This window comes from Rhopalosiphum maidis, chromosome 2, assembly GCF_003676215.2.
Source record: "Rhopalosiphum maidis isolate BTI-1 chromosome 2, ASM367621v3, whole genome shotgun sequence".
Classification (NCBI taxonomy): Eukaryota; Metazoa; Arthropoda; class Insecta; order Hemiptera; family Aphididae; genus Rhopalosiphum; species Rhopalosiphum maidis.
The window spans coordinates 53,353,225-53,376,410 of NC_040878.1; the positions used below are offsets into that span (position 1 = coordinate 53,353,225).

The 23,186-nt window shown below is 25.4% G+C and overlaps 3 protein-coding genes across 3 annotated transcripts in view; 1 reads left to right on the top strand and 2 right to left on the bottom strand.

Moving 5' to 3' along the window:
• LOC113552319 (tachykinin-like peptides receptor 99D) overlaps nucleotides 1-2,599 on the bottom strand; it is a 50,052-nt gene extending 47,453 nt beyond the window's left edge. Inside the window, exon 1 of the mRNA XM_026955141.1 lies at nucleotides 2,415-2,599. The gene's annotated coding sequence lies outside the window, so the exon portion shown is untranslated. The remainder of the gene's footprint in view (nucleotides 1-2,414) is intronic.
• Nucleotides 2,600-3,662: 1,063 nt separating this feature from the next.
• Nucleotides 3,663-10,762, top strand: LOC113554030. Its single transcript, XM_026957678.1, has 3 exons — nucleotides 3,663-3,794; nucleotides 5,715-6,045; nucleotides 10,506-10,762. Exons 1-3 carry the CDS (start codon nucleotides 3,771-3,773, stop codon nucleotides 10,574-10,576), a joined length of 426 nt encoding a protein of 141 aa, XP_026813479.1. The 5' UTR covers nucleotides 3,663-3,770; the 3' UTR covers nucleotides 10,577-10,762.
• A 7,875-nt stretch (nucleotides 10,763-18,637) lies between these two features.
• Nucleotides 18,638-20,855, bottom strand: LOC113554336. Its single transcript, XM_026958136.1, has 2 exons — nucleotides 20,154-20,855; nucleotides 18,638-19,373 (listed from the first exon to the last, which is right to left on the bottom strand). The coding sequence occupies exons 1-2, from the start codon at nucleotides 20,275-20,277 to the stop codon at nucleotides 18,937-18,939; spliced, it is 561 nt and encodes a 186-aa protein (XP_026813937.1). The 5' UTR covers nucleotides 20,278-20,855; the 3' UTR covers nucleotides 18,638-18,936.
• Between the last annotated feature and the right edge of the window lie 2,331 nt (nucleotides 20,856-23,186).

The window sequence follows — 23,186 nt, forward strand, 5'->3', positions numbered from 1 at the left end:
ACTAGGCACTAGCTTTTTGAATACTGCTCTGAGACTGAATCCAAAAACCACTAGAATATTTTAATATTATAAAAGAAATTCTACAATTATAATAAATAAAAAAAATAATATATTATGAAAATTTAATTGTATTTTTGATCTATAATATATATTTATGTACAAATAGTGATATGAAATGAGTTGAGATAAGATTTAAACATTATTTGGTATCTAATAATATTTATATATACGTATAAAGTCATGTCAAATCATATTAAAATATACATAAAAAATTGTTATAAGGTAGTATGTTAAAATACAAATGTATATAGCATACGAAATTCGTGTGATAAATAATATATTATAATTAATGTAATATAATATAGTCAATACTGTCGAAGTAATATAAATACAAATTTTGTTAGTCAACAAATTCAAATACATTTGATTTCATATAGTTTCACAAATTTATTTTGGATGTCCATCACGGTAAAATTACGTCTTATTGTGGTGTCATATATCAAAGTAGTGTGGATAGGGATTTTATTTTGTCTAGGTACACAAAAAGAGACACTCAAATTTTCATTCACATTTTTTTTAAATTTGGAAATAATACAATAAATTGAAAATGGTATTCAACAAGCGGTATCATAACTTTTTTTGACAGGTAGACAAGGATTATTAAGTCGTGACCCATAAAGAAAATGTATTAAAAAACAATGTGAATGTCGATCGAAAAATGTCATGCAATTCTCAATATCTGTATAGACAGAGAATATGCATGTACTTATAAAATAATACATTTTATTGTTGTAATAATAATGCATTATTATCTGTTTCATATAATTTTTAGTTTTTATTCATAATTAAAAACATTGAAATTGGTAATTTATTATTAAATATAGAAAAAATAAATAATTTTTTTGAACTCTCCCCATAGAGGAATGGTTTTCTCTAAGAATCTAAGATATACCATGCGTTATTTTTAAAAAACATTGAGCTACAATGATTATTCGATATTTGACGGGATTATATTGTTTGATATCCTAGTATATTTATTAAATACAATCAGTGAAAGCGAGAAATTTGAATATTTAAAGGTATTAGTAAGTTTTATAGATGTTTTGTGTATAATAATTGTACTATTTCTGTAAAGTTTATATTTAAATATAAATTATTTAAATCATAAGTATATATTTTTTCGGGTAGACACTTGTCAGTACTTTTCTAACCCATGTCACCTAATAATGTCATCTAAATTGCTTACAATAGTATTATATTGTATACATTTTAATTATTTATTTTGAATGAAAAAATAAAAGATATTATCTTCGTATTATAATTTATAATTTTATGTTTATGAATTTGGAATATTTATATCATGATACAATACAAACCACATAAATATATATACTATTTGGAAATTAAATAAATATACACTGTAAGTTGTATATTTTAAATTGTGTAATTAAAAATGATTCCATATAGAATAATGACTCCAAAAAATATCAATGAATAAAGTCTATAGAAATATCTTCAAATTTTAAAAATTGGCTAAAAATTTACATTTTTATAAATGAAACAATTATTTAGAATAACAATTTTAATATATTCGTTGGGTACATTTTTAAATAATTAATTACCTGTATGGCTATATATTATTATATTGTTGTTATCAAATTTAAACGTGATAGGTATTCTATAATTAAATAATTTTAAATATAGTCAAATTTAAAACGTGTAGACAACTACCACTTTTAACACAATATAATCTAATATTTTGTTTAATATTAATGACTTATACGTATTTAAAAATGAAACTAATTGAATAAATATAATCACATTATTTAAATGTTCATCTTTCAAAACCATCAAATTAATAACAAGTATTAAAACAGCCTTGAGCATATTTTATTTCCTTTTCTTTTGTCTGTATTAATAACAGATCATTATGAAATAATTTTAAAAAATAAAGTGAAAGTACTTTTTACTGTGTTAAACCAAATTACATTTTTTATGAGCTATTTAAAAGTTTATAACGAATAAACGATTATGATAAAATGTTGACTTTTATGCACTGGGAAGTGTCCAAGACTAATTATTGTTATTTGTTCATTTTCTAATAAGAAATTTAACAGTTGAATAAAGATAATAATATTATGGTAATGAAACACGACTTGGTAGTTAATTTTTACTCAATATTGGCGTTACGACTTTGTTTCGGAATTTAAAAAATCAAGAACGAAAACATACAACTTAAAAATAGTTACGATTTTATTGACTTAACAAATCTGTTATGATAATAACATTATATATATCTACGAATAAATATAGCAGATACGAAAAAAAAAAAAACTATCAATTACCGAATAACTTACACGCTGCTTGAAGAGGGAAAAAAAACAGAACATTAATTCATATTTAGATATACTTACAAAATATATATGTTTTTTTTTTTTAAATAATATATTTTTTATTATAGAAGCAATTTTGATGACATAAAAATCCTAAAATATTTTGCGAACAAATTTCATCGGATGGGAAATAGTACGAAAAAATTAATATACCGTGTCTCGGAAAACGGTCTGACCGAGATTGACACCGTAATTTTTCGGAAGGGACCGCACAGCACGCTTTTCCGGGTATACTGAACGCGTGAGCGCCTGCCGTTTCGGCGCGTTCGACGTTTGGTGGCGTAAGCACGAGACGCCGCACTGGCAGACTTGCCAGCGACACGGTATTATCGTGCGGCAATTTTGGTTGAAAGTTTTCGTCTAGAGTATGGACATTTTGATTTCAGTTGATATATTCTCAAAGATGCCGATAAAAGAAGGATGTTACTGTTGAATCTTAGTGTGATTTATTTTTTTCAAAAAACTCTTTTTGAGCTGTAAAAAAATGATCGGAAATGTTTCACGCAGCACCTGATCAAATATCTAAACAAAGTTCTCATTTTACCGATGAAATCTAGATAGTTTTACAGTAGTCTCAGAGAAAACCATGAAATGGAATTCGGAATATATATGTGAGCGTGCAGTGTATACATTAATTTATGTAATAATAGCTAGAGCGCAAGAGCAATAACCACAAATTATCTCTGAGTACTGATTTCGAGAGCACCGAACTCCGCACAGGTCTCTGCTAGATAATGTACAGAATTCAACGATTTATCATCGATTTTGAATTTAACTACACCGCCTCCGGCCTTACCACACATAACTCGTCATTATTTATTTATCTTTTAAGTTAATTTCGAGGGTACCTATACCATACCGGCTATTATACCGCGGAACACTTCCTAAACCTGGCAAAAATCATCTAGAGGTGGTGGGTTTTTCTTGTCTACGTTTAATGTCAGTAAACGCGTTATTATTTAACGTCATGAAAGGCATCTGATTCGCAAATGGTGGTCTGACGAGTCACGACGACGGATATCGAATGTGGCGGACCAAGGTGACGGCGCCGTGTACGTTTTTGACAAATATAATTGTGTGGTAAATCGCGTCTAATAATAACAATCATAACAATAATAACAATAATTAAATACTGACAACAATATTAGACGTATTTTTTATTGTCCGTTCATCCGACGTATGAGGAGATGCAAGGTAGGTACAATAATGTACGACTTGACGTGCACGACTTGGTTGATGGCCAAGGTCGACGGTTTTCGGTAGTATCGTCTCTATCCGTGTATATAAACGCTCATAGTCTTGAACGAGACTTAAGTTCGTAATTGTTCGATACATAAAGTAGTCGATTCGCTGAGTCCATCCGCCGAAGAAGACAAAATGATCACCGCCGTGAACCGTTCGGTAAGTCCAAACGTCTGTCTCTTGTTTTATTAATTTATAGGCATGTATAAAAATTTACCTATTATTTCGTTGTGGGTCTTATCATTTTCTAAGTTTTCTCTTTTCGATTTACCAGCTAATTTATTAATATTAATTTTTATAAAGGTTATATTTCCATTACATAATTTTTTTATTTTTAGTAAAAAATAAGATATTTTATAGGATTGTCAGTATAAAAATAATATATGCATTTCATTATCATTGATTTTTGGATTAACAATGAAGCCGAAAAGCCCGAGTCGTACATTTTGTATTTCTTTAGTATACCATCGATTGTGTATTTTTATAAATAATTATTGTAATTGAAATTGCAAAAACAAACGTAAAGAATATTGATTATTTTAATGGTGCTTTCTTATTATACTCATATATACCATTTAATTTATTATTTCTAACGATCAAAAATAAAAAATCACGTAATCATAGAAATATGAACGGTATAGTTAGAACAAAATGTTATTCTACTTCCAAATATTTCGTTGGTAAAAGTTCATGTTTACCGGTTTTTACTTTGTTTCTTGTATATTTCTATGCCAAACATTGAACTATTGCTATTAGTTTTTATTTTTAAATAATTAACTGAGAAATTGTTTTTTTAAATAATATTATTATTTTTCCTATATAAGTATAGACCCTCGAATTAATTCCACAATAATTTTGAATGAAAATCAACACATTGGTTTACAACTTATTCTTATACTTTATCAAAGTTAAAAGTTCTATGTATGAATATTTTCGTGAGGGGAAAATTATCTAAGTAAAAATATTTAAGAATAAGTACTATATAAACAATACATTAAATTAACATCCAAAACTTTAATTTCAAATCAATCACGTCAATTACTTTATATTATGTTATAATTACATGGGAATTAATCAAATATTATTTATTATCATCATTTTTAAGATACAATAATCTAAAACTAAAACAAAAGTCTTTAATTACCAAAAAAAATGTTTTATTATAAGTTATTTTTAAAATTATATATTATATAAAACCATTTTACGTCTTTACTAAAATATCAGTATTATATTTAAGACATAAATATATGTCTTTACTTTAGCTGATTTAGCTAAGTTGGTAAAACAATAAATTCCAATTCACTCATCAAGGGGTTAAAAGTATTAAGTTAATAAAAAAAAAATTATGTTCAAATCCAAAAATAATTTTATAAATAATAAATAATTATATTTTATACATCGTATTCAATTTTTATTGATTAATCGTTTATTTTAATTATATTCGACACTGTAAAACTGTACGTTAAACCTATGTATTTAACTCTTGAAAACTATTATTATTAATGCAGTTACAATTAAAAAGAAAAGTTGAGTTCTAATAACAGCTTTCATTGGATCATAAAGGTCGTATATTGACGAAATTATCATTAAAAAGGTGGTTTGATAAAATTATAAAAGTATAATTAAACGATGTAATCAAATCTGTATAGCCGTAGTAACGTGATATTATAGAAAACATAATTAATCATATTACTGCGTTTGTTACTTAACATAAATGCGCAGATAATATACCTCAGAAATTGATTTATGCAAACCAGAGTGAGTATACTAAATATTCCCTATACGCGCGAATCTGTGTAAAGAATCATAAACAACAAACAGCTTGTCAGCTTCACATATTAACTAATCACATTCTGTAGCTACAAAATGCTACAATAAAATTTAGAACTTCCTTTTGTTATAAAATTAAAACGTTATAATTGGAAAATCCGCGTACTTTATACCACTTCTGTAGATTCATATATATACTTGGTTTGTCACTATAGTTGTGCGTCTATACTGCACTTATACTGCATTATTGCGTGTTTTTTTTTCTAGTCCTTACCAATCTCTCCGTAATAATATGAATTTATTTCGTAGTTGGCGTTGCTGTGCATGATGATCGCATGCGGTCACGTATTGGCGTATCCTTACAACGGCGACAACATGCAGTGGTCGAACCCAGGGGCTGGCGCAATGGGTAACTACCGCCAGCAGCCAGGGTTTGGCGGTAATGTAGGCCAACAACGCGGATATAACGGTGGTGCAGGATTCGGCGGCGTTGGACAACAACGGTGGCAGTCGGCTGGTTACGGTGGTCAGCAGCAAGGAGCCGAGGCCTACCAGTCGAACATCTTCAACGAACCGGACCGGTATGGTTATGATTACACGATTCCCGGAGCCACAGTACACTTTTTGATGTATAAAAAAAGTGAGTATGGCCTGCGCCTTTTTTCCGTCGAGTAAAGAGCTGAAGGAGACTTTGTAGGCCAAAGAAAGATCTATTAAAACTTATAAAATATACACAACGGTACAGTAATAGTTTTTTATTTTATTAATTTGATATATAATTGACGTGGAAATATTTATTTACATATGGGCAGCATAATATATGAGATTAATGTTAATGTTATGAGATATTACAACAAACAAGAAGAAAATCAACTATTAAATGATGACACTTTATATTTTGATTATTTAGATTTTAGTAATTCTGTTGTGTATTTTTCATTTTTTTATGAGCATGGAGATTTAAATAGTATAGGTTCGCTTTACTATCTCGTAAGTCCACGGAGAGGATTAGCTGGAGCAATGTTTAAATAAAAAGTGACTATTTTAATAGGATTTGGGTGGTTTCTTACTTTCTTAGATAGCAGCGAATTCGTTTGTACAGTTTATGGCCATTGCTTCTACACATTTTATTTTTAAATATGAGTGAAGAAGCTTGTAATTAATTAAATCCGAGTACCTATTTAAGTTATCACAATTACATGATATGATTTTATGTGGAAAGAAAAATAAATAAATATTATTTTAAATTATCGTTAAATGCGACTGTACGATAATCGGATTTGATTGATAGCAACAACTGTGAAGCGTGTGTGATTATAGTTCGAGTATAATTATTACGTTTTATTTGATGTCAAATTTCGAATAAAAATTACACAAACTAAATATAGTTATTTACCTTTTATTTTTTAATTATTTAGTTTTAGTTAATAATTGCATATAACATATTTAACTTAATGTCGACATAAGTTATTTGCAAAATATTATAAATAATTAACTAAAAAACCATAAACTAAGGATAACTGCAAGCATTAGTATAAAAAAAAAACAGGTAGGTAATAAATTAGAAATCAAATCAAATTATTAAAACTGGCCATAGAGGCTAATTTATCGTAAATATAACACGAAAACTGTGCATTATATTTTCTATGATTTTAATTTGTCACACAACTATGCTTCTAACTTCACCGGTGATGTACTAGAGAATATAATAATTTTTCGAGCAATAAACACAATATTCTAATACAACAACATAATAGTTTATACTAAATATATTAAAATAGGTAAAAAAAAATATTTAAAAACAATGAAGCTTATATGAATATTATAAAATGTACAATCTAAAAAATTAATTTTCCAATTAATCTCATATTTTTTAAATTTAATAAAATAAAAATTAATTTCAACATGTATATTATATAAAGCATATATTTTTAGAATTATTAAAGCAAAAAGAATTTTAACATTGCAATAAATATAATAATATAATAAATATAAATTAAATAATTATTATTTATCTTAATTACACTATTGAAAAATGATGGTTTCCTAAATTTGTGGTAACATAATATGGAACTCGGCCATACAAAAACTAAAACCTAACCTAACCTAACCTAACTCGCAATAGATATAATTAAAAAAAAAATTACGAAAACTTAATGTGGTACAAATGTGATTGAAATAATTAAAAATAATATTGCAATTTTAATGCGAAAGGGTTGTGGCAAGGTCTAGAAACGCCGTCAGTTTCAGGTGACACGTGTTATGCTTACGTAATAAATACCTTTTCGTGTACTCGACAACACATAAAGTTTTGTGAGACACTGTCTGGAAGGTCGGGTGGAGGGTAGGCTAAGCTCACCTCGTACAAAAGACAACGCCCAAGGAACTCATTGTGTATCACATGGCGGTGTCGGTGAAGTAAATAACTTAATAATAGAACTGAGTGGAATTAAGGTGTTCGGAAAAGAACTCTTTTGTGAAAACGTTCATTTGTATATATACGGACGCAGTCATGAATGCAATCAAGATTGTCTTCATTTGTATAAAGTGTGTTAGTTTCAGCGTTCGGACGTTACGCGAACATTAGGAAAAATATTTCAAACTTAAAGTAAACGTGTTTACTCGTTGTACAAATACTAAATATTAGGTATGAAACTTTTTTTTCTCTATATTTAACAATGCTTACTTGACATATATTTCGGTACAGGTTGTACTATTAACTATTATATTGCATTATAACCAATAAATTGGTCATCAGTAAATAATCATGTGAAAAACATCGCTTATTATTTTAACCTTAAATACCAGTGATAAAAATATTAGGTTGATAAAGTAATTGTCTGATAATTGTATGCTTAATCTGAGCCTAATTCTAAAATTTAAGTTAATGAAACAGCTTAAACAGTTAATGTATAATATTGTATGAATGATTGGTAATACATCAGTAGCGAGTACAGAGGTCATCCGAGGAGGGTGGGACTATATTTTAAATGACCTTTTTTTTATATAACCTGTAATTTATTGGAGGCTAAAATTATAGTATAGTATAATCACGTATAAAACTAATAAAAATACCTATATAAAAATAAAATATTATAATTGGTATAATCGGCACAACCCATTTAAAATTGTGATAAGACGACGAAAACAACAACGGTGGCGATAAGTTGATAACAACACCAGCAGCGCGCGTTCGAGAAGTAGCGTTTCTATATTATTATGAACATTAAACAGGTCAGGAAGAATCATAACGGAGAATGGGAGAAAAAAATGGGAAATAGTTTTTCGCAGGCCTATCATAAGTCATAACTAATGCTTTATGTGTAATTATTAGTAGTATCAAAACAATATCAGTTACCCCTTGTATCTGCCACTGTAATACACTACACATGGTATCTAAGTAGCGATCTGACTAATATTTTAGGAACACAGCTTAATCTAGTAACCTAGCTAGATGTCAACACATTTTAAACTATGTTCTTTAAAGGACTAATACTTAATATACAACTTATAAACTATCTATTTGAAAAAAAGTAGTGCCTTATAAAATAGCATTTTTACATAATAAAATAACGTTTTAATTATCTGCTCGCCGAAAATAATGAACAAAATTATCTTATACAATCAAATATGAATTAATTTAAAAAAATATTGATTTGGTTATTATTTAAAATGATTTAGTTTTCAATAATATTATTAAAATATTATTACTACCTATGCGTCTTGTTATAGTATTTTGTTTTTCAAACATAAAGCACCTATTTATTTTAAAATCGTTTTTGACAAATGTAAAATACTTTTCATGCATATTATTTTTGATATAATATAAAAAAAAATAAGTAGGTACGATAAAATATATTTTTATGGACAAGTACGTTTTTAATATTATGAAATTTTCTTGAAACTAGAATCTTTCAAAGATTTGATCCATCATTATTCTCCATAACTGTGAGTTGCCTTTAGACTATAGTTTTTATTACACATCAATGAAGAATGATTTTGTTTTAACTTTAATTTCTTTATAATTTCAGAAATATAATTGAATCAAAATTAAAATTTTAAGTTTAGAAATAGTAGAACTGCACATGGCATATAGGCATTATGTCTTATGTTAACCACTTTAATAAAGCCAAAAAAAAAAAAAAAAATGTCTACATTAAAATATAACATTAATACGCACCCACATAACTAATTTATTGTAATATGTAACCGTTATAAATACAGTTAACCTTTGTACGTGACATATTATTTTTATATTTATATTTTTTCATTTTTTTTTTTTTTTTTTTTTATTAAATCCCTTTTATATTTAGACCCATATAGTATATAATGTATTAATATATCATTAATTAACACTTGCAAGCTTATTATACAAATTTAAAATTTCAAAACCCTATCCTTATATACATCCCTTTTTACGAGATTAGATATTTAACACAAATAATTAAATAAAGGTCTCAGTTCTAAAATATATTCAAATAAAATAATAGTGCTATAAATAATAATCAATGAGTATTTTATTGTGTTTATTATGTTTATATGCATGTTATATATCTACTAGTATGTACATTTTTTTTATCTACAGAATAATAATAACTACTAATGAACATCGGTATCTTATTCCACGACTAAGGGTATAGTATCTAAACATTACTAACTGAAATTTACTAAATGTTGTTATTCTATTTTAAAAATGTCTTAGTGTCTAATAATTAATGCAAATCAAAATAAATGGTTTGATACAGCAAATTTTCCAATCAGCACAAAATTACACAGAGACACAGAAACTTCTAACAACTTTTTGATACTTTGCTTAAATTTATAGCCTAAGTCCTTAAATATCAATTTTAACTTGTCTGCATGTATTATAATATTTCTAAACACATTATGAGATTATATATCATGTATCTATACTTTTAATAATCGTTATAATATTTAAATGGCCAATTTAAAATTTTAATTTATTAATTTTTGTATTCAAGTATAACATTACTTTCTGAATGTGTCTACAACAATGACTATTATAATTTATAATCGGTAATTTACGTTTTCGTGAAATAATAATAACTAATATTGACAATATATATATATATATTTCAGGAGGAAACAGAGTATCCGGATTTAATAATAATCATGGCGTAGATTCGAGTGGCTGGGACAAACATTATTAACACGTTTAATAACTTACCAAAATCCTACAATAACATTGAATTATTATTACATATAGTATTATAATAATTAAAACATATTTTGATAAATCTAAGAATATTTAATGTGAAGTATAGTTTACACGTGTGAATTACCATAATAATTGATAAAATAAATATGCTGTAAACAATTATTTTAATATTAATATTGTGATTTTTTTTTTTTATCGAAATAATATTGTGAAATAATTAAATTGTCAAAATAAATCACTCAAAACTTCAAAAAAAAAAAAAAAATAATAATGTATTAATAAGCTAATAATATTAATTATTATTAAAGTAAACACTTCAATAAAAATGTTATGCTTAGGCTTATGCAGATTATTGTTGAAGCGTATAAATCAAATAGTATCAAACCTATTTTATTATTTAGGATACAAATAACATTAGAAGTAATAGTTAAGTGAGCAATATAACAGATTTTTTAATATTTAACTTTGTTTTTTATTTGATAATACGAATTTCTATTTTTAGTATTTCAATACCTATCAGATTCTTGTAAATTTATTTATTTAGGTTTTTATCTCTATATAGGTTCAACAATTTAAAAAAGTTCAGTCAAGTAATTTAAAGTAAATTATGTTATAGAATTGATTACACTATTTGTTATATTTTAAAGTGTTGTAATAAAAATATTATTATAAATGCTGTAACTTATATCGATTAACCTATATATATATATATTTACTTAAATTAAATTTTTTCAATAATTTATAAATAAATTGAATTTAACAAAACTACAAGAAACTAAAATTAAATTTTATATGATAAAATATAATACAACATATAATGTATAGAAAATTATATCTAGACAGGTATCAACTCCCAGCTTATCACAGATTAATGTTCAAAAATTCACCTTAAAACTAAAATACAAAATATATTTTATAATCTACTAATCAAACTCATATGAATTTATACTGTATAGCAAATAAATGCGGAGCTCAGATAAAAAATAAAATACACAAACAACTAAGGTTGCTAACCGTCCAGGCTTCAATTATATCTCTCAACTGGAACGCAAAATAAATTCCAATTATATCAATGCATATCACAAAATAAAAAGATTTTTAATAGGTGTGTCCAATTTTTAAATTATAAAAGTTGGCAACCCTACAAACAACTTACATATTTTATTTAAACGAAAATCCTCAAATTAATAGTCCATTTCCAGTACATTTCAAATGATTAGACTTATCACATTATCAAAATCAGGAAAAACCAAAACACTTTATTTCAGATTTAAAAACTACCTTCCAAATCGCATCATCCCCTTATTCATAAACTCTTGATAAACTTTATTCCCAAAATCCTTCGCTGAAAGCTCTGACGACAATTACTTCGAAACCTAATTTAATTTAAACACCATAACTACATAAATTTACGCTGAAGTGCCGTCACTTGGGTGGTTCTTCCGACATATCTTCAAGTTTTCTTAGTCTTTTTTTTATTAAATAAATGTCATTACTAGCTCCAGGAATGTAAGATACTTAAAAAAAAAATACTTTTATATTCTAAAAATTCAAAATAACGCACCTATAAGGTGTTATTATTTTAAACAAATGTTGGACCAAAAAAATGTTTTTATTAAATGTGAAAAATGTATTGCAGAATTGCACCATTTAAAGTTTTTTACATGAACCTTAAAATCATATAAATGTTCTTATTTATTCGATTTTTATGTTTACAGATTCATACGATAAATACAATTAAAAAATAATATTCGATTGGTAAAAACGTGACAAAGTTATTTTTATAAGTATTAACATTTTTAAAACAAAACATTTAAAAAGAGTTAACTAATATTTAAATTGAAAAAAAATGCAAATTAAAAACTTTGTATTCTAATTCAAAATTACATAAAAAGCATATTATGTTATAAAATGGGCATATCACAGCTATAAAAACCAATGAAGAGTGCATAAAATCCCTGCCCAATTCATCACGTACGTACCACACAATGGCAGATGTTAAATGATCAAAATAAAATTTATTATTATACAGAATGAGCTATTTAACGTAAGAGTCGTAAGACTTCTAAAATGTTAATATTTAAATTTTTTTTTTAATAATCAAAATATTTAACTTTTCAATAATATATTTGTGTACCCTTTTTTATTATATTAACTCTTACTTTTGTTGGTGAAACTATAATTAACTTTTGATTTTTAAATAGCAACCTATGATGTACACAATTTTTAAAATATCTATTTTGTTTATGAATTTTCATACAAGAATTTTTATTTTATTTATAAGCTCTTCAAAGTTAATATTAATATAAAATTTATAAAATATAATATAATATTTGTTCTGTATACAATAAAACAATATAAATATATTGCATTAACACATTTATTACAATAAATTATAATTGCAAAAAACCATAACAAATTTTTGCACTGTGCATATTTTACACATTCATTACTATATCAAGACTAAGGTGACACCCGCTCTTATATTTAAAAAGTTATCTTTGACATAAGATGCACCGATAAAAATATTATATTTTTCATGTATATTTTACTAATATTTTTTAATAAAAATTAAATCAAATGTTTTATTCATATTGTAGGAAACCTAAAATCCTAGACATTGACGTCATTAAGTCAATATGCAGTTTTAGATCTTACAACTTATTTACATTTTATTTAAAATGTTATTTATGTAATTTATGTAGTTCAAACTATAATTATATTTTTTCTTCATGATTTCTACATTTAAAACTATTAGATTTATTATTGTACGTATATAAAACAAATGCTTCAAGATTTATAGCATTTAATTTTGTACACTTAAGAGTATATAATAAGTAGAAACCACAACTAAAATATATTACAATATTCAGTTTTATTACAGTACTTTACTTCTAGTATATTAATTTAATGTACTAAACTCCTGGTGCAAATCAGATCATAAAAAATATTTTTTCCATATTGGAATAAAGTCATTAGGGTTAAAATGTAGTAAATATGCATAAATCGAATTAAAAATTGAAATTATAAAAAAATAATGTGCTAAATTATTAATTTGTTAAAATATCAGCTCTTAACCTATAAAAACCTAATTGTGTATTTGAATTTATGAAGTATATTTTATTTATTTTAATAAAAACTCTTCATAAATGTGTAACTAGATCTATAATTAAATAATTTTTTTAACAGTATAATATTATGTACTGGCATAATATGCTTATTATTTATAATATTATTTTGTAGTGCCTACTGTTTTACATAGACTATGTTAAAAAATAAGAACAATAAAGAAAGAATAAAACACTATTTTTGCACTATTTTTCATACATATCATGGTGAGTGGTATTAGATATTCTCACGATCTCATTAATGAAATTATATCCATATTTATTTTATCTGATGTCTATTAATTTTCGTATTTCTTTGTTAATGTTTTTTTTTTTCATAGTATAACCAGTCTACATGTTTTGTGTAATATAATAAGTTTATAATAGGTGTCGGATTATTGCAATTAATCAATTTAAATGATTAACCATAAGACACGAAGGGCAAGTATTAACACATACAAAAGGCTCTTCTAAAATTATCTTTCGACTTAATTATATCTCGAAAACTATTAAATGAAAATCAAAAATTGAAAAATTAAAGTAAAGTAAAAATACTTTTATAATTTAATGGTATTAAATATTGATATGTCCAATTAAAAATTCAAAGTTAATACATGTTAATCATAAAAAAATTAATATACATTTTTTAAGAATATCAAATACTTGTAGATTTCATTAAACTTCAACACTTCCCGAAAATAAAAAATACAAAGTTAAAACTTTTTGGAATAATAAGTGTTTTACGTTAAATAGATCAACATGTATACAATTTAATAAGTAATTATATCAAATCAATAATATAAAATAAATATAAATATAAATGGACATTGTAGGTGCTTGAATTAATATTAATATTTATTTAGGAATCCAATCCATATTATAATGATACAACAAAGTTGAAGTGTAATAAATTCAATATCTGTATATTTATCTATATTAATTATTAAATTGTATTAGGTATATATATATATATTAATTACGTAAACATTTAAGTTGTAAATTAGGTTTTTTTATATTACAATGATTTGATATCACAATATAAATCAGCATTTGCATCCACCTTACGTTATAGTATTACATTTTATTTTGTATAAAATATTGCATAAAAATAATAATCAATCTTTAATAGCCATCTCGTGTGTTCCATTTGTCAACTGGTTGCGTACACCTCGGATATTGTATATAAAATATAATAATATATAGACCTTTGCACATATAGTTTAAAAAAAAAGTTATACCACCGTTTGCGTGGGTTTTAGGATAATTTGGATAATGAACTATTTGACTATAGTTATGAGAAATTGCAATCCATTTCCACTCCATAAACAAGTAAATTATCACATTTAAAGAATTGTTAATTTATAGTATTAAATTATTAGTTAGTACCTTAATCATAATTTTATTGGTGATAATCCTCGTTGTTTAATGTATACATTGTATTATATTTGTTACGCAATGTTTAATCGACATGAAACCCCAAACGCTGAATTATTACAATTTGTTGTACTTTGTACAAAAACAAAGACAAAAACGTCCTTTATATTCGGTGCGCTTTATCTTTTAAACTAGTGGCCGAATCCGCACCCCCGTCTAATTGTCCAAGATATTATAGCCACGCTGCGGATCTTGTATAATGGGTACGTGATTTATTATATTTATATGTATATATATATATGTAATGTAATATGAATAATACGAAGCGGCGATGGTAATGTACAATAATATTTGTATGTCACGTGACTGTTTTACAGAAGTCTTGCCCAGATTTTAAAAACCTATATAATATGCAATAAATAGGTACATTAGGTACACATAATAATATAATACCATTTATTATAAATAAACGCTATTATATATAATCAATGATATTACGTAAGTACAATATATTCCAAGTGCGCGGTGTCGAGGCGTATTAAATTTACGGCATTTGTACGTATTAAGAAACCTGCGAATAATATAGATGACTGCAGGTGTGCATCCCACCTTTACGATCCGCCCAGAACTTAATCCTCTAGAAAACCGGCGGTGCGTTAGGTCGATCTGGAGTTGGTGTTACGGTGGTTTGTTCAAAACTTGTTTAGTACCTAATTAAAACCCCTTTATTCCTTGATTATAATGGAAATATCGATAGCTGAAATTTCAATTAAACTCATGTTAAAATCCTATTTGGTTTTCTCATATTTCTCAAATTATGATTATATTTTATTTTATAAGTATTTTTTTTTTCTAAGTAGATTCAATAGTTATTTTTAACAATTAATTTCCATGAACATCAATAGATTTTACTCTGGTTCGTTTTTTTTTTTACGATTTTCCTAAAGTAGATACACAATTTTGCTCTACAATTTGTAAATGCAGTTTTATCTTTGAAGATGTCTGACTATTTTCATTTTTATATTTTTCCTTAAATATTAATCAAGTATTTTTGTTTATTTGAATTGAAAAGTGTTAAAGTTCAAATATTTTCTTTGCATTTTCTGAAAAAAAATGATTATTTTTTACTATTCCAACTCATATTTTATTTTTTATGGCTATTTTCAAAATGTACAATTGTATAATTATTATACATGGAATAAAGGTACATTAAAAAAATTGTGGGTTTATATTATGAATACAAGAGCTCTGAATCATAATATATAATATAAATAAATAAATTATTAAAATTAATGCTTTAAAATAATTATAATAATATTTGATTTTCGCCCAATAAGCAATCTACAGCTTTTTAAAATACAACATAATATTAGTGATAAAATGAATAATGAATTATAACATATTTTAACAAAAAAATTATTTAACTAACAATAAGATATTTTAATATTATACATTCAAGTACCTATACCTCATATCACTTATGGATAGGAAAATGTACAGTTTTGACCATGAAATTTATTGTATTATTACTAGTAAGCCATATTGTAATATCGTTTCATTTATAACGTGTGCACTATGCATATACGATCAGTTGATATTACACGTTAAGCCATTTATGATTATTTTAAAGACAGCCTAAAGTATAGTTACTAATAGTTATAGTTCTTTTTAGACATGATTTTTTTTGTCAAATAACGTTCAAGGAATTAGGAGTAACATTAAATACTGTGCGTTGTACAGATTACAATACTAATATAATTTATTTTAATTGAATAATAATATAATACTTATAAAATGTATGGTTCACTTCAATAAATCATATTATTGTGCATATTCTCAGTTATCATTATTCCTACATCGGCTGCTCGATAATTGATAAATTTATATTTTATCGTGATTAGTAAGTATTTGAAAGCATATAAAAAAAATTTGTGAGTCAACTATTTTTAAATAATCATTTACACTTTTTAGAATTTTAATTTAAGAATTGTAATTTTACGTTTAAATATCCAATTTTGTCAACATTTGAACTTAGTTACTTTTTTTAAATTTTAGTAACAATAACGTACGATGTTTAAGTTTCGAGTACCTCTATTCCTTTGTTGTTAGAACTAACGGCGTTTAGTTAGTTTATTCAAATAATGAAACATATCTAGCTATTACAATTTGATCAATTCAGAATTACGTATCATGTATAGTACTAATTTAAACATAACAAACAATATTATATAATGGTTGATATTATGAATTTATTTAGTATTTTCTCATAGATTTTACAACTAGATACCTACTATATAATAAGTAACATTAGATTTCGTTTTATTTACCTATATTATTAGTATGAATATATCCTCTATACGAAATTGGCAATATTTCTTAATATATTTAAAAAAATATAAAACAAAGAACTTAAAACTGATGATAAAATGCACACGTTTGAATTTCATTAAATAACCTACGAAATAATTGCAATATTAACGATATTTTTACCAATACATTTCTACTTCCTATACACGACAAAAGTATCCATAAAGTGTATGATAGTTCTTATCTATAAAGTACCTATTATTTTCCACGTGCCGTCGTCAAACTAAGCCATCAGATGTCTAGTCTCTCGATTATATTTACAGTTTATACGATTATGAATGATACAATATTTAAAAAACTCATATTTTTAAAAGAGAAAAATATTTATTTTCAAGATACATTATTAATATTACGATTTGTTGTGCATATAATGTTCTAAGTTTTATAAAGTGTATAATATAATTTTTTAATGATAATGACCAAATAAAAATAATTCTGTATTTCTGAACAATGTATTTTTCTAATTAATTCAATGTATTTTGTATTTTGAATTTTAGTACCCAAATTAGGTGTATTTTTAATTTCGTATTTGAATAACGCAAATTGATGTATTTTGTATACTTTTGCTTATAAGTATATGAAGTAAAAAAAAAAAAAAAAAATGAAAATAACCGGATATTTGTTCGAATTAAAAACATAAAAATAAATAAAAACAAGAGTTTATTTTAAGATTAATGATCTTTGATTTATTATAATGCAATACATTGAAGTCAAATTTATTAAAAAAAAAAAAAAATGTATATTTGTATAGAAAATAATAAGTACAACGTGTATTATTATAAAGCTCACAGATCCATCAATAATATGAATAATGATGATAGCCTAGTGTTCTTAGTTAAACAGTTACACATGTCATGTATTTTATGTAATACAAAATGTAATAATTGTATAATATATTATTGCAAATAATAATAATATACATAATACAATTATGTAGTATAATCATTCGTATTTTTAAAATTTAACACATATATTTTATGGTCATTGTACTATTTTCCATATTTATACATTAATATATTAATACAGTACACAGACGAAAATTCCAATATGCGAAATGATTTATCTTCTGTGACCGCATTTCTATTGTTAATGTTATTATTCATATTGTCCTTGTATTATATTATTTTGTACTGGAATTAATTACAAAAATATTTTCAAACATAATAATAATATATTATATTTATTGCACGGTGTACAAATATAAGTCTTATAATAATACATAAAATACCTATTAGTTCCATAATAAATATGATGAATACCGATTTATACGGTAAAGTATTACAGAACAATACAAGTTTATTTGAAGTTTTGTATGTAAATAACGTCATTTCAAATCATCATCATGTCTATTGTGCAATAGATTAAGTACTGATAACATTTAAGGAAACTGTATATGTTAGCAAAAGGGTCAGATCATATACCTAAAGGCATGTTAACATGACAAATAAATTATTAAATACATATTTTAAATAAATAAATAGTATAATTTACTATTTGACTATAATTATTTGAAATAATGAAGTGATCCATAATGTAATGGTGCTATATGATCGTATCCGTAACTTCCTCCATAATTCCAAAAATCTCCATCGATACTTATACTGTTGTACAATTTGGAAAATCCATATCTTGGTTTTCTGTACCAGTGCCCATATTTTCCAATATAACCGAGTCCGTATTCAATTCCCGGGAAATCTAAATCTATATCTAAATCCAAGTCTGTATCAATATAGAAATCTAAATCAGTATCTAGATCATCATCCAAATCAAAATCTAGATCAAAGTCGAGTGATGGAATGATTAGAGGGGTGTATAAATGATATCCAGCAGCGTATTCAGGTAAGAACAATGGAGATCCACTACCGGAGTGACTGTAACTGTAACTATAACCTGGACCCTGGGCCGATTGACTGACGTAACTGTATGAATTTCCACCATGATCTACAGTTAAAACATAAATTATTAGGACTTATTTTATTTAATATTCAATCAAGACAACTAATGAACTAAGAGCGTTATATAATTATAACTGATATGGTAATAACATAAACAAATGTTATTATTTCACAAAACTATATTGAGTACAATTTAAAATAATTTCGTCCATACGTTATAAATGTTAATATTATGTAGATACACGTCAAATAACTATCACATTACACTATATGCATTAAGCACTTTTTTAAAGTTCTACAAACTTTATACTCACGATTTTTAGAAGACCCAGTTGTTGGCGTTTGTATCAATAAAAATAATGTATTAATAAGAAAGTTATAATAATATGCGAATTATAATTGAATAAAAAAATTTAGTCGAGCATGGAAATATTTTCGATACAAAATGTTTAAAATAAATCTAAAATATTGGTCATTATAATAATATTGTGTTTTTAGGGTTATCTTATTTAGTAGGTATTTTTTTTCGTTTTATGCTTTGAAGAGGTTTTACCGAGCATTATAAGGGCGTTTATGTAAATTTAATGAATATTCGTCGGGCCATATTTAAGTGGATTATAATTAGTCACACAAGAATAATGTTAATTCGTTAGTAAGGGGGTGGAGCTTTAACTTAAATCAAACCGCTCTACAACAGATAATGGTAGAAACGAGTTTGTCAACGATTTTTCGCTCAAAGAAAAAATCGGATAAACGTGCATACGTGTGAATAATAACATTAATACATTAAAAAAAAAAAAAATTTTTAGAAATACTTAAAACTCACGTGAAGAAGTGCTGCTGTAACTTGATTCCGATTTATGGCTGGACTGCTGGTTGGAGGAGTGGACGAATGCGGTTGACGCACTTGATCCGACGATCAGGAGAGCTACGATCCGTTGGAACATCATTGCGGTGACTCGAGAGTGACTTGATTGAAATCCTCCGGATCAACGGATATTTATCCGACACCTAGACCGGAAGTGCCCTCGACACGGGCTCGGTGAAAACGCGCCCAAGGTCGTAGCTGCGTGTATTTGTTATTGTTGCCGTACGATCATCCCAATGCCGTTCGATGCGTCCGAAACGGTTCGTTGGCCAATTCGATTGATCGTTCGCGTTCATCCGAATAAGGTTTTCAAGACACACACAAATGTACGATAACAGCATGCTTTCAACGTCGTTGTCGTTATCTTTGTATCGTCGCGATTTCGATGGAAACCGGAACACATTTTCCGGATTGCTTTTGCTTCACGAGACTGTCGTTTAATTTGTCTTTGTTACCTATTTATACGCTGGTAATGGCGCCAACCAGATGAATCTAAAACGATACCATAGCCATCTAGTCTCAAGTCAAGTTTATGATTGTCATTTAAATACAAATATTTCACATGTAAGTACAATGTTATATTATTTCGATGTAGTTGTTAATAATATACTACATAGAAGAATCTTAATGTTGAACAATATCTCCACTGGAAAAAATTGGGATGGAAATAGTTTTTTATTCTTATATTTTTTTAAATCAACTCGATGCCAATCAAAATATTTTAAAACTGATCGCTGAAATTAAAAAAAAAAAATGTTTCATTAATATATTCAAGAACAAATAAAGATTATTTTTAATTCACTTTCCGATTTTCCTAAATTGAGTTATGCTTTATTATACGATTCGTTCTTTATTATACATTCATATTTAACATAATGTCAAACTGTTGTGAAATGTTAACTTATTCGATACATATACAATACAAACTTAATAATTATGATCTATTATTGTGTATTTATATAATTTGTGTTTAATAGTTTATTTGTTGTTTTTACATTTTCGATAAAAGAAAAAAAAGAAAAATATTAAGTATTAACAATTTTCTGATATAAATGAAAATAACATTTTTATATTTTCTTAATATTATGTTCATGAACACTTCACAATAGAATTTTAAAATATATTATGCTAAGCTCGTTGAATTTTATATAAATTTGAGTTAGAAGCAATGTTGTGTCTTTATTTTAAATCTAAAAACAAGAATTTTAAATAAGTAATTTGAATTTCTTCATAAATACTTAATATTAGTAACTATGTATACTGTATATTATATCACATATACGCTTAAAAACTATTAAACTGATTGTAAATTAAAGGGTCGTCACACCGACATTTGCTTTCTCTGTTTATCTCGCACATAATATAGAAAAAGATATTCTGTATTTTTACGATTACAACTGTCTAGTTCAGTTTAGGGAAAAGGCACCGAAATATATTTTATAAAGAAGAATATTTCCTGTACATTGACCGGATAGAATTTTGATATTTTCGTTTTTGAATAAGTTATTGGTAGTTAAAAATAATTAAAGTTAATTTAAATTAAAACATGCTTGAATGTTTAAAAAAAAATTAACAGAGAAAACAAATATTGGTGTGGCGGCCCTTTAAATAGCTATTTTTTTTTAAATTTTTTTTATTTATAAGGTGATAATAATTAAAATTTTATAAATAATGTTACAATATATCTAGTTAAATCTCACAAATATTTAACTACTACTCGTATTTCACATTTATTTTATAAGTATAATTATGTATAGCGGTATAGGTTATATAATAATTTACAGTTTATGTTTACCTCCCATTTAATATATAAATGTATTATAACATTTATAAATAATATAAAGGATGGTTAATTTAATTTAATTAATAATGTGAAATATTTGATTAATTCACAAGGTATACAATTTTAGAAAAATAAAAACGTTTTGTTTATGTAAATAGTTTTTAAACCCATAATGGTTATATAAGTTGATATAATAGTATTATTTTTACTGCACACTGTACAGCTTAATTTAAATATTCAAATCCAGGAACACTTAGCTCAATTTGTGGTGATTAAAATACTATGTTAAAGTAGATTAAAATAGCATAATGAAATAATACAATCTTGTATTAAGACGAAAATGTATTCTTTGAAAGAAATGTTCAGAAAAAAAATATTTCTAAGGAAATTAATCAGTACTTAAAGTATTAAATTCTGAGTATGTTCTAGTATTACAAAGATATATATATATTTTTAAATTGATCTTTATTTTCTTTAACGATGTGGCCATTAGTTAATATGATAAAAAAAATAACAAATGTATTGTAAAGAAAATCAAATTATATATTTGAAGTTTATATGGTTATATAGATATAAATCCAACAGTCTGAGACTATAAAAAATCTGAATCCTTTAAATTACATCTTTTTTAATTAACTAATAATTTTTAATTTTAGATTCTAAATAGATAAATGTATTAATTTTACAATGATAAAGATTATTTTCTATCTGTCACCGCCTAATATTTATTTTTTAAGGCTAAAACAGTAAATTGTATTACCTTGACTTATATATTAAATATCAAATATCAATTTATGTTTGTTCGTTTATTTTTTATTTGGATAAATGTTTTTTAAACAATTTATACAAAATATAATATTTATGGCATTATTTATATTTAGTTTGGAAAAAGTACTTTATTTTTTTAAGTATCTAGTATTAGTAATTATTACCTAATAATATCTATGATTTGATTTCTCGAAATAGGCATATATTATTATTTAAAAATATTGAAAAAATATTATGTTCATAGAATCAACTAAATGTAAAAGATATGCCATACAAATTATTTGATAAAAAAAAATAATGTATAATATTGTAACGTCAACATTTAATTCTACTATGTTACCATGTTCAAAACATACGAATGAAACTTTTTCTATAATAGATTCTGAGTGAAGAGATGAGTGTTTGGGTATTATAATGTTGTGTGTACATTTTATTTATTG